Raw genomic sequence first — 12,940 nt, 5'->3', positions numbered from 1 at the left:
GTAACAACGACCTCTCGTACGTGACCACCTCTATTGAACGATCACCGTCTCTGTTAAGGAACCGCTTGTCATAATCGACCACCTCTCTTAACGACCACACCTCTCGTCTGAGAGAGAGGTTGTTGTCCCTTAGAAGAGGTGGTCACTTACGAGAGATGTGGTCGTTAAGAGAGGTGGTCACTTACGAGAGGTGGTCGACTGTAAAAAGAGTTCCCTTACGAGAGTTGGTTGTTTTTAACAGAGGTGGTCTTTAATAGTTGTGTGGTCGTTAAGAGAGGTGGTTGCTTTACGAGAGGTGTTTTGTGATGTCATTTTTTGCTAGGGCTCGGGGTTGTAGGCTATCGAATTGTAAAATTATACTACAAAAGTTTTACAGTATTTTAATTATCCTCAGCAAGGCGTATATAGATACAACTCAATTGTGGGAGAGTGGGGTTCAGGGGATAGTGGGGATTTTGCTTACACCAGAATTGTGGTTGAAAAATTTTAAAGTATATAATTATCCCTGGGAAGATGCTGGGAGTTTGTGGTGGGGATGTAGGCCTATCACCATAACCGAAACTGTATTTTGGAATGTTTCAAACTACATTTGAAAACTGCCACTGAGGGAGTATGGGTTGGGAGTGATATTAACATAATTTGTACTGGAACCGTCTTCAACACATCATCCAGTGTATCTGGGGTGTATTTGTAGGCGGAGGAGGAGCGAAATACTAGCGTAATGAAGTAGCCTATATGATTGGAATTGTACTAAGAAAAGTTACTATATTTGAACTGTCCAGGGGAGGAGTTAAGGTTTGTTGATGGTGAGGTGGTGAAAGGAGACAGAAGGCTGGTGGACCGCAGTATCACTTTTCCCCACTTTCGATGTTTGTTCGTTATACAACAAATTTCTGTTTCTGCACGTAACCATACATATAGGGTATCAAAATGATTGCAATTGTACCGGGAAGGTTTTAAACTACATTTCAAAAAGGGGGAAGGGGAATTGGTGGGAGAGGGGGGTTGAGAGATGTGTAAAAGGGTGTAAAAGTTGGGGTTCAGGGAATAGTGGCCTTAGGCTAGGTGTAGTAGGTTATCAAATTGACCAGAATTGTGGTAGGAAATTGTTTGAAAGTGGGAGTGATGGCAGGCCCGTAGCCAGGGGGGTTTTTATGATTCGGGTGAACCCCCCCTTTACAACGACCCCCCACCCCCCTTAACCGACTGCAAACCCCCATCCCCGACATCCCCAATACCTCATCCTCCAAATACGTGCCCCACAATACAAAAGGTTGTTTGTAAATTGAAAAATTCGTAAACTCGTTCGTGAATAACTCATACCTTATTTGTTAAACAAATGAATTGGTTGCCGATTTTCACCTGAAAAATAATATGAATTTTTGGTCCCAGGATGTAACATGATATTGACGCGAGCTTGGGCACGAACGAGTTGTACAAAGAACACCGCTAGACAACCGCGTACCTATTGTTTCGATCACTGGCAGTCAGCATTTATAAAGTATATAGCCTTCCGACGTACATAAAAAAATGGAACGCTGCGGTTACCTACAATATTTATGTGTGGCTATGAAGTATAGTGTATCATCATCATAGAGGATTATAGTGAATTTAATATATTAAACTATAATATCTATGATATCATGTACTGTAGTTTACATTAGGCCTATAGCATTCGATTATTTTTTTCTACAGTAGACCACCAGCCGATACGTAGGCCTATACTCAACTGTATCAATACCACCTATTTACATTGATATATTTAGTTTCCTCAACACATTCCTGTAAATAAATATAGATAAAGCTATCAGGGGCGGTCGCAGGACTATCTTAAGAGGTTTGCCTAAAGACTCCAGGGCTGTAGACACTGAGTATTTGAGCAAGCAAATTGTTAAATGACACCCCTAGATGGCCGCAAATAGTACTCTCGCACGTAAATTTATAATATTTTTTTTTTCGTTCAATGCAAACGTCACGGGGAAGTCTCCGATTAAGGTACTTTTGGTACGGTAATACATTCTAATAACTGTACATAATTAATGTAAATTAATTATCAATTAATAATTTTAAAAAGTTGTACAAAAAATATGAAGCTGTTTCTATAAATATATTGAGCAAAAGGTTAAATTGTATAATTTGGAATTTTAATTCATTTCAAAATGCTAAATAAAGTCAGATGTTAAAACCAAATTTTCCAAAAATTCATTTTCATTTATCCACTATAAACTTTACAAAAGTGTTTTTTTAAACCACACTCCAAATAAAACAAAGAAAATAATGAGAGGACATTTGCAGAAAGAAGCAAACGTTGCTCTGTTACCGGTATAACACGGTTCAAATTTTGGAACGTCTATAAATTACTACGGAAATTCGGCCTATTTACGACGAACGTACGGAAATGAAGATAAATAGGGTACTACACGCATCGGAAATACAACACTATACGCACAATTATGATTTGGCCTAAAAATTGGCAAAACGCAATAATTATGGACAAATCGATTGGCAATATGCCTAATATTTAAAAGGAATGAATATAGGCTATATTTCGTTTGTCGATGAATTTTTTAATTCATGTGTGAATGATTGATCCATTATAGGTAATCTGTGATGGCTCTAGTCACTATGCGTGGGTAATTTGTGAATAACGTAGTAGTATGCTACATACACGAGCCTAGATAGGGAAGATCTGTACTGTCGTTCATTGCGAGAGGAGAGGGAAGTCCGGTAATGTGAAAAATGTAACAAGATTGTCGTTGTTTTAGTCGTCGTCAGAAGTTTATCGACCGACATCTATTTCTCATGTGTAGTAGAGCGTTTCTTTGATTGAATAATTTTTTTTGTATTATACACAAGTTCATTTTGGATTTTCAGTAAATTACCAATGGTTTATTCAAAGTCAAACTGTAACTAATCCCTCATTATTCAATCAAAATATTATTATACTACTATATTGTTGAAAAATGGATTGCGTGACATGAAAATAGATTGATAGTAAAATTAATAAAGATACGTTCTTGTCTGTGTAACAGGTTCGTACTACCATGGAGGTATAAAAAAGATCCGGAGCTGCAGCACTGGCACAAACACAATAAAATCATCCACAGAGACAGTTCTTGGTTTGGAAAAGTTAAATTCTTTTATTGAAGCTAGTAACCAGTCGGAAGGAGATAGAACAAAAACAGTGTTACTATTTAAGATAAAATATCAGTGATCGATCGATCGTATCATTAACGACAGTATAGGCTACTATTGCGTTGTGTCTAGTATAACAATCAATTAACTAATCAACTATATTAACTATAGTATAACATCAAATAACTAATCAACTATATTAACTATAGTAAAACAATTCTAAATTTAAGAGAGATAAAAATATAGATGCTTACCTAGTAACCAGTCGGAAGGAGATGAAAACCTTCACTTTGGGCTAGGCACTAGTAAGTGTCATCCATTCCCAGTTGGGTACTATGACAATTTTTAACCGATGGTACATACATTTACCATAACGTTATTTCGTAGTTTACAGAAGGATTGTATTGTAACTCGAGTCATACACATGTAATTATCAATTTAAAGTTCGGTTATACAAAAAAAGAAACTATTAAAAATGCAAATCAATTAACAAAATCCCTTGTCCATTTATGAACTGACCCATACTGAAACATTATACACTAAATATTCATGACTATTTTCCCGCCACTTGGATGAGGTGACTCATCTATTTATAGCATGGTCACTTATCATTCCAGCTTTTACTTTAATGGGTCCCACAAGGTTTCTCAGATTCAAGTCAGATTCAGCAGATAAATCATTCAAGTATTTGGGTATAAGCATACCTGTTACCCTGTTACATCTGGTTATTAGGTATGCATGCTCTGATAAAGCAGAGGATTATTTTTGTAGCGTTCCATTTAAAATAAATTTTATTACAAAGAAATATTTTGGTTGTGAAGGAAGTTTATCGACCGACATCTATTTCTCATGTGTAGTAGAGCGTTTTTTTGATTGAATAATTTTTTTTGTATTATAACACAAGTCACAAGTTCATTTTGGATTTTCAGTAAATTACCAATGGTTTATTCAAAGTCAAACTGTAACTAATCCCTCACTATTCAATCAAAATGTTATTATACTACTATATTGTTGAAAAATGGATTGCGTGACATGAAAATAGATTGATAGTAAAAATAATAAAGATACGTTCTTGTCTGGTTATTAGGTATGCATGCTCTGATAAATCAGATAAATAAATTTTATTACAAAGAAATATTTTGGTTGTGAAGGTCGTTTTAACAATTAGACTAATATCAAAACATTCAACAATGATAAAATGCCCTGCAACTCTGTAACTACTTTACCTGGGTCCTCCCCTGGCTATAATAAGCATTGAATTTGCCTTCTCTCCCAAATTTTGCTTTGGGGCTTGTAACTTGAACGCAAAACAAAATACCGAGTGAATGATCAAACAATCGTTTTGTTCAATGGTAGCATGCTGCATGAGAGTGTTTTTGAATGTTATGTGCGAGACTATCATTTCCGGCAATCAAGGGGTGTCATTTAACAAAATTCGCCTCAGACCACACCGGGGGGGGGGGGGGGATGGGCTTGGGACAGTGACCCAAATACTAAAGCTTGGTTCCCACTAGAACGTAACGCAATGACGTAAACGCAACGCAAGCGTTTTAACCAATGACAAGCGAAGTTATAGGCCCTGTTTCTGCTGCCAACTAAATACCATATATTATACGGTATTTTTTTAATACAGTATATTTTTGGCAGCAGAAACTGCGCTCATAAAAAATATACCGTATTTTGTATACCGTATTTTCCCCACAAAAGTTGTGGATAAAATACGGTATTTACAAACTTATACCGTATTTTTTGTACCCGTTTCTGCTGCCAATAAAAAATACCGTATTTTTTTTTTACATGACAAAAGGGGAACATTCGTGTTTTTATTTTCTGTCGCTGTCAGCTGCTTTACACACGTGTATAGATATATTCGGCGAAAATGTGGAGCGAAGACGTCACAGTTTTACTTAATAAATGTGTGTGGGGAAGCTAAAAGGTAATAAAAGGGACAACCACATTTATAAAGACATTTATAACAAAATAAAGCAGGAATATGGAATAAACTTGTCTCCAAAGCAAGTAAACTCAAAGCTGAAGAGCCTGCGAAAGCAGTACAACATTGCAAAATACAATAACTCGGGGAGGGAACGAATTAATTGTCCCCATTACGATGTTTTCTGTGCTCTCACAACATCTCTATCACTAGGGCTAGGCTGTTGAAAGTGAGACGTAAAACTTCCTTTATTGCGACTTTTAATTATCGACCAAATTAACACGACCACCCAAGAAGTATTGTTAGCAGACCGGGGTACTAAAAAATACGGTATAAAAAATACCGTATTTTATACCGTATTTTTATACCGTATTTTGAGCAGTTGCAGCAGAAACAGGCCCATAGACAGTTTGCAATCACAAGCGAATAAGCCATCGCTTGTGATTGGTCAATTCACTTGCGTTGCGTTACGTCCTTGTGTTGCGTCGCTAGTGGGAACCACGATTTAGTGTCCGAACCCCCCTTGACAGATCCTGGCTACGGCCCTGGATGGCTAACATAATTTGTACTGGAACCGTCTTATAAACACATCACCCATTATCTGGGGTGTGTTGGGAGGAAGGAAGAGCGTAGCCGAAATACTGGCGTAATGAAGTATATATGATTGGAATTTTACTAGGAAAAGTTACTAAATTCGAACTGTACAGGGGTAGAGTTGTTAAGGTTTGTTAATTGTGGCTGGGATGGTGAGAGGAGAAAGAAGGCTGGGGTCCCGCAGATCAAAATTAGATATTTTAATTATCAGCCTATATGACACCTATTCATTTACAAAGTTTACAACGTACTTATACCCTATAGGCCTATACTTAGCTATGTATACTCTTCTCATTAGAAGTTGAATTTGTTCTGGGAAGCGTTTGTTTTCAAAAAAGCAGTGTGGGGTGTGATAAGTATAGTATGGCACGCCAGGACGGACATAACTATGTCAAGTTGACCTCGCTCGTGTTATGTAGACATCGCTCGTGTTGAGTTTAACACATCGCTCGTGTTATGGAGGCATCGCTCGTGTTGAGTTTGTACATCGCTCGTGTTATGTTGACATCGCGCGTGTTGAGTTTACACGTCGCGCGTGTTATGTTGACATCGCGCGTGTTGAGTTTGCACGTCGCGCGTGTTATGTTGACATCGCGCGTGTTATGTTGACATCGCGCGTGTTGAGTTTATACACGTCGCGCGTGTTGAGTGAATACACATCGCGCGTGTTGAGTTTATACACGTCGCGCGTGTTGAGTTTTTGCACATCGCGCGTGTCGAGTTTTTACGCATCGCGCGTGTTGAGTTTTTCCACATCGCGCATATCGAGAGATGAGGCGTGGCTAGAATTTCCGGTTCTCGTCCTTTCTTCAATTCTCTCTCTTGTCAAAGAAAGTGAGAGAAATCAGACTGTAGAAATGGCGTTTAATGAATACACTGAAGGAATCATAGATCTATTGGGTGAATTTTTAAATGATTCATCGGACACAAACAATGTTGAAAGAATACAGAGGTTATGGGAAGAACATTGTAGGATATTCATCTACATTGTTGCAATGGTAGTCAGTGTCGAGGTAGGTGGTAGACCTAGGCCTAGCCCTAGCTAGTAGGCCTATAAAGGGGGAATCCGACGCATATACTAAAGCTATCTATTATACTCTACCTATAGCCTAGGTCTAGGCCTGGCAGACCCAAGTCTATATTATTAGCCCATTATTTATATTATGCCCAGGCCCAGCCAGCCTAGGCCTGGTGTTAAAATCAGGATAAGCCTAGGCCTATAATAGTAGGTATCCCAATGAAGCGGATTTTCGTTACCGCGATTTTAACACGTTCGTGAAATTTCAAAAAGTGACGTGTCTTTGAAGTTAAAAATATACTATTTCTTATATACACATGTGAAAAAAAATTATATGTCTGGAAAGATCTTGTTTAAGGGATTATTTTCATATATTTTTAATCTATGTTTATTAAATATTTTAATAGAAAACTCGAGTTAAAAATGAGGTACAAAAGCCGGCGAGCCGAAATCCGCGCGCTAAAAATAACTTTGGAAAACACCTACCCATTTTCAAAACACGATCGCACGAGGTCCATAATAGGTGGTGGAGTAATTTTTGTTGCATGTTATCAGGCTTTAAATACTCTTTATTTTGATATGTAAATCGGTTATTATTATTATGTACATCCGCCTCAAATGTCAATTTTAACGATAAAAATTGAATTTTTTAGTCTTTCTCATTATCAAAATTTGGCTAATTTAGTATTGAATTGAAGCTAATTTATATTTTTGTTTGATAAACCACATCGTTTTATTTGACTTTGCGTGGACCTCGTGCGAAGAGGCCAACAAGACCAACCACTGAAAAAAATAATCCCTACCAAAAATATCAGTGTTTACCATTTTCCTTACGGGGGGGATTCAGTTCTCCGCTTATTACTAAATTACCGTCGCCCAGACAATGTGCATGGTATGCATGTATTAGCGCGTTAATTAATGATTGGATAACCCCTGCAGTGGACTGTTCCATTTTCTGAACTAGTCTTCGCCGCACACGAGGCATGTCGAAAAATGTCGCCTCTCATGGAATATTTGCTTCGAAACGTCAATTTTACCGATTTATTAAATTATTTAATAAGTGGAATATTTATAAATCTACTATATAAAGCAAGTACGTTAGGAAGAAATGTACCGAAGAAATTTAAGAAGCTTTGATTTTGCTATGCAGCGGCCGTAAGCCATTCTATGTAGGCGGCCGAAACGCGCTTTGGCCTGTGTTGCCGTTGTATGTCTACGCTGTTTCTAGGCCTAAATTTTATTCCGTATATTTCAATTCAAAGTGCAACTTTCGGTTAGAATAATCGAAAGGGAAATAAAATTAAACATGTTACAATTATACCATTGAGGTAATTACTTTGTTAAATAAAAAATTTCTTCCCGATATTTCTTAGTCTTAGGCAGAATTTAGCGCCAGGCTTTTATTTAGACCTTAGTCTTAGGGGCCTATATAACTTAACTTGTAGTAGGCGCGGCCGAGTCTACGTTCGGCCCGGCGCTCCAAATGGAATCGAACACATAATAAGCACGGGCTTAATTCTTATTTTTGGCGGTTCGAAAATCAATTAAAATAATATATGATTATAAATATAACTTTAAATACTAGAATTAAAAAAAAAATGTATACTTACGAAAAATAATATTTAATGAAAAGAAACAATACCCACACAGTTTTTTAACGCATTATTTTTTTTTTTCACATTTTAACATTTTTTAACAATATTTTATGTTGTATTTCAGAATTACCTACCTGTCAATATAAATAACCTTACTAAAATACATATTAAATTTTATGCAATGCAAAAAAAAAGAAGTTAATTCACACATTGGTTCAAAAGTTATGAATCATTTAAAGACAGGAACTTTTTGGGCATTTTTGAGACATTGGGAAAATCACGCGTAAAAAGCCCTCGGACGAATTTTGGAGGGCGATATCTAAAAAAAAAAATGTCGAGGACACCCAAAAAAAAAAATTCTTGTACAACTCTGTTGTATCTATGGGTTTGGAAAAAATAAGAACTTTAAAATTATTAGTATAAAAGTTATAACCCTTCAAAAATGGGTTCAAATATAATTAGAAAAAGTGCCGTTTTTCAAGCAAAAATCACTGTTTTTTGGGCACTTTAATGGACCATAACTTTTGAATGGATAATCCGATTTCAATCATTTAAATTGCAAAAGTTTATGTTCAGTAAGTTCCTTCTGATTAACTGAAAGAAAAAGTACCATCATTAATTTGAATTTTTACATTGGGATACCTAATAATAGGCAGGGAGGACCTATTTACTAGGCTGGTAGGCCTGGCCCTGGCTAGAGGTTACGTATAGGCCTAGCTAGCCCCACACCCAGCTAGGCCTACTACTAGCCTAGGCCTAGAGCTACTTATTTTATCTAGGGGCCCTAACTAATATACTGGAATACAAGTACATATACCAACTCGTATTCAAATTTTGGCTCACTCGTACCTAGCATTTTTTGGCTTACCCGTAGTCATAGGTCCAGAGCCAACGGACTAGCCTACTGATGCCTAGCTACAGGCCTAGGTCTAGGCTACTTTACTCCTGATAATCTCATTTAATGGTACTGAGCTATTATACTAAAGGCATAGAGTACTGTAGTGTAGGTCTAACTTACATGATACAGAGGCATAGGTATAGCCTTGGCTTTTGTTTTTCTTTTGACAATTTTAAAAGGGACCCTCCAAAACTGGGGAGAGAGACGGAATGATGATAATCAGACTTAAATGTTTTAGATTCGATAAACTGAGAGTAAGAGTATGTAAAATATTTATAAATGACAATTCCACTACGATTCGACTGTAGTAGGCCTACAGCATTCATGTTGTGTACAGTAGTTCACATTATGAAACTAGAGTTCTTCATTTTGTATTTAATAATTATTTAATTTATGTTGGTTTAATAAATGTAGACATTTTTTTTTTTTGTCAAATCATTACAGGCACTTCAGCACCTGACTCATCTAGTGGAGGACATACTCAAAATACTGCTTGATATTTTGCGAGATATTGGTCATCGTTTAGAAATCAGAGGCAGTGAGGAGTACCATGCAAACCCACTTTGGTCAGGTCATACAGGGCGTCCCAGGTAGGTATTGCAATGTATGTGGAAAAATAAATGATCCTTTAAAAAGGTCATTCTTTTTCCTTAAAGATGTATTGTCCCTTTGACTAATTCCCCAAAGTTTTTTTTTTTTTAATTTCGAAAAAAAGTGGGTCATTTTGAAGTATTATAATAGTTATTAACTTTCACCAAAAAATAGTCAAAAAAAAAAAATTTAACCGAAATACAGATGTTTTTTTGTTCAAAAAATAACTTTGACTTCCAGTCAAAGTTTCCAATCAAAACATATCCCATAATGCAATGCGCTTGTTTGGCTACTCTTTATGCATAATCATAAAACTTCCTCGCGATCTGTGTGAAAACACCTTCTCAACCGTGATGAGTTGTACAATCCTAATTAGCATCATGCATAATGCATACTCATGGTTTGAAATCTTTGTTTACTTTCGCTTGCGACGATTTCTCAGACGAAATGTAATCTAATTAATTTACCTGTTAATTACGTAAACTGTTGTTTTTGGCTCGAATTTTCGACTTAAAGTGAATAACTTTAATATTACTTTGATATGGCCAATTTCAATTTAGAATATTTTTTTTTCATTTTTTGTGTTTCAAGGGACAATACATCTTTAAAAGAAGTCGGATGAAGGTTGCTTTATTTTTTTTAAATATTCATTTAATCAGTTGGCTCAATGTTTCCTGTCGAGACTAGGCCATTGGCGAAGATTTTGATATAAATGGGCTCAGATTATTAAAAAAATGCTTGATACTCAATTGGATTTGTCTATGAGCCTGTTGGTTCTGTCTATCTCAAAGAAATGTATCCTGTAATAAATAAGAATCAACCAAATTACACTATAGTTTTAATTAAATAAAAAAATTATTGATTTTTTTTAATAATTTTATTATGTTACAGTATAAGTTGATTTTCCTAATAGTAGCCACAAATGTAATAAAAGTTTTTTTTTTTTTATTCGTGCAGGTATGACATAACCAAAGCCCAAATCGAACAACTTCGGGAAGCTGGGATGCAATGGAAGGACATTGCAAAATGTCTTCATGTTTCTGCAAAGACACTACGAAGACATAGGAGTCATCTTGGAATTCCTGATGATCCTTACACTACCATATCTGATGAGGATTTGGACCAAAATATAGTTGATATTTTATATCTGGCACCACAGTCTGGTGAAACATATGTAATAGGTGGGCTTAGAGGTGAGGTTGTTCATTTTTTTTTTGTATCATTTTATATAACTATGTCATAAAAATGTACTTCATGAAGTTGTATTATTATTATATTATATATTGCACTGCTGATTGCGGTGGGTCCCTGGAGGGCCTAATCTGAATTTCCTCGGTTTTTCAGTTAAGCTAGAGGACAAATTCATACCTTATACCCTTATATGACTGGTCTTGTTTTGATTTATTATAACACACTGCCGTTCATGATTTTGTACTGCTTTTCGTAAAAGGTCGATACTTTTGGCATGCGAGGGTTGATAGTGATGACACGTAATTGTCCTACTCTACTTACAAAACTAGAAATTATTTGCGCTTTCATTTTTTTCATAATACTGTAGTTAATAATCATGTAACCTTGCAAACTAGACTATATTAAAATTGTTTTTTTAGGTCGTAGAATATTTGTTCCACGTGCGCGTATTAGAGAACGTCTAAATATTATTGATCCTGTTGGACGAGCTTTGCGATGGAGATCCACAATTGTGAGAAGAACCTACAATGTAACTGTTCCAAATCAACTATGGTATGTATGCATCTCCATGGGTTTTACTATGATATTACTTAACTCAGTACTTGTATGCAAATGTAAGGCATTATTCAGGGCGTTTATATATGGTTTATATAAAACGATCTGTTTAATTAATATCTACAAACAAAACTGTAACAACCTATATTAGGCTTGTTGAAACCTAATCAACTTTCATTAGTTTACTTAAATGTTAGAGGCACACATTTATTTATATATTTTTAGATTTAAGACTTTTGTCTGCATAAATAAAAATAGAAGCATTTATATAAAGTTATACAGACAGACAGACATACATACATTTTATTTGACCTTTTGCTAATGAATAGACATTTTGTATGTTATGCGATTTTACCTTTTTTTTGGGCCAAAAAAATAGTATACCTGTACAGTATACACAATTTTTACTAAAATGAATTTTGTTAATGATAAACTGTGCGCAATGGTTTGAAAGCCAATGCACCTTGGCAAAATGTAATTTATCTTTTCGGTTTTTTACAGGCACATAGATTCCAACCACAAACTTATCTCATGGAGGTTTGTTTTTCATGGATGTATTGATGGGGCAACAAGATGTGTTATTTATTTAAAAGTTGCATCAAACAACACGGCAGCACAAGTATTACAGTATTTTGAAAAAGGTTGCACAGACTTTGGTATACCTTCACGAGTGAGAGGAGACCATGGAACTGAAAATGTTGATGTAGCTAGATTTATGGTAGATAATAGAGGTGGAGACAGAGGTAGTTTCATTGCTGGCCGTAGCGTCCATAATCAGCGTATTGAAAGACTTTGGGCTGAAACAAACAGAGTTGTTTCCTGGTTATACAAAGATATATTTTGTTTTTTAGAATATAATAACCTGCTTTGTTCGACAGATGACCTTGATCTATTCTGTCTCCATAGTGTTTACCAACCCAGGATTCAGCAATCTTTAGATCAATTTATTTCCATGTGGAATCACCATGGACTGCGTACAATGAATGGTCAATCTCCTTTGGCATTGTGGCTTGGAGGTACATTACAAAATAATTATCATGTATTGTTTAATGAGGATGTTGATAATTTTGGGATTGATTATGATGGTCCTGTACCTGAAATTCAAACTAACAATAATGTTTGTGTTCCTCAGATTACCTTTCAACCAAATGAGCAAGTTATTCAGGAACTTGACAACTTTAATGCATTGTATGATGATGGTAACTATGGTATTGACCTTTATGTTCAATTAAGGGAGACATTGAGATTACATGAATAATTTAATGGAGTGGTTGTAATGGATAATATAAAATACACAGCAAACTTCAAAATGTCTCAAACTGCAAAAATTACCTTTCCTTTAATCTTTGATAGTAAATTGAATACCATCCATCTACAGAAAATGCAATATAACAATATTTGTGTAACAAGTTTCAATAACACAGTTGCAG

General features: G+C 35.7%; 1 protein-coding gene across 1 annotated transcript; it reads left to right on the top strand.

The window, feature by feature from the left end:
• The first annotated feature begins 10,653 nt into the window (after positions 1 to 10,653).
• LOC140059150 (uncharacterized) lies at positions 10,654 to 12,738 on the top strand. Its single transcript, XM_072104993.1, has 4 exons — positions 10,654 to 10,957; positions 11,375 to 11,507; positions 12,417 to 12,526; positions 12,643 to 12,738. The coding sequence occupies exons 1-4, from the start codon at positions 10,768 to 10,770 to the stop codon at positions 12,660 to 12,662; spliced, it is 453 nt and encodes a 150-aa protein (XP_071961094.1). The 5' UTR covers positions 10,654 to 10,767; the 3' UTR covers positions 12,663 to 12,738.
• Positions 12,739 to 12,940: the final 202 nt, after the last annotated feature.

This window comes from Antedon mediterranea, chromosome 9 (genome assembly GCF_964355755.1).
Source record: "Antedon mediterranea chromosome 9, ecAntMedi1.1, whole genome shotgun sequence".
NCBI lineage: Eukaryota > Metazoa > Echinodermata > Crinoidea > Comatulida > Antedonidae > Antedon > Antedon mediterranea.
The sequence above is the reverse complement of the archived record's forward strand: the minus strand, read 5'-3'. Positions and strand labels throughout refer to the sequence as shown.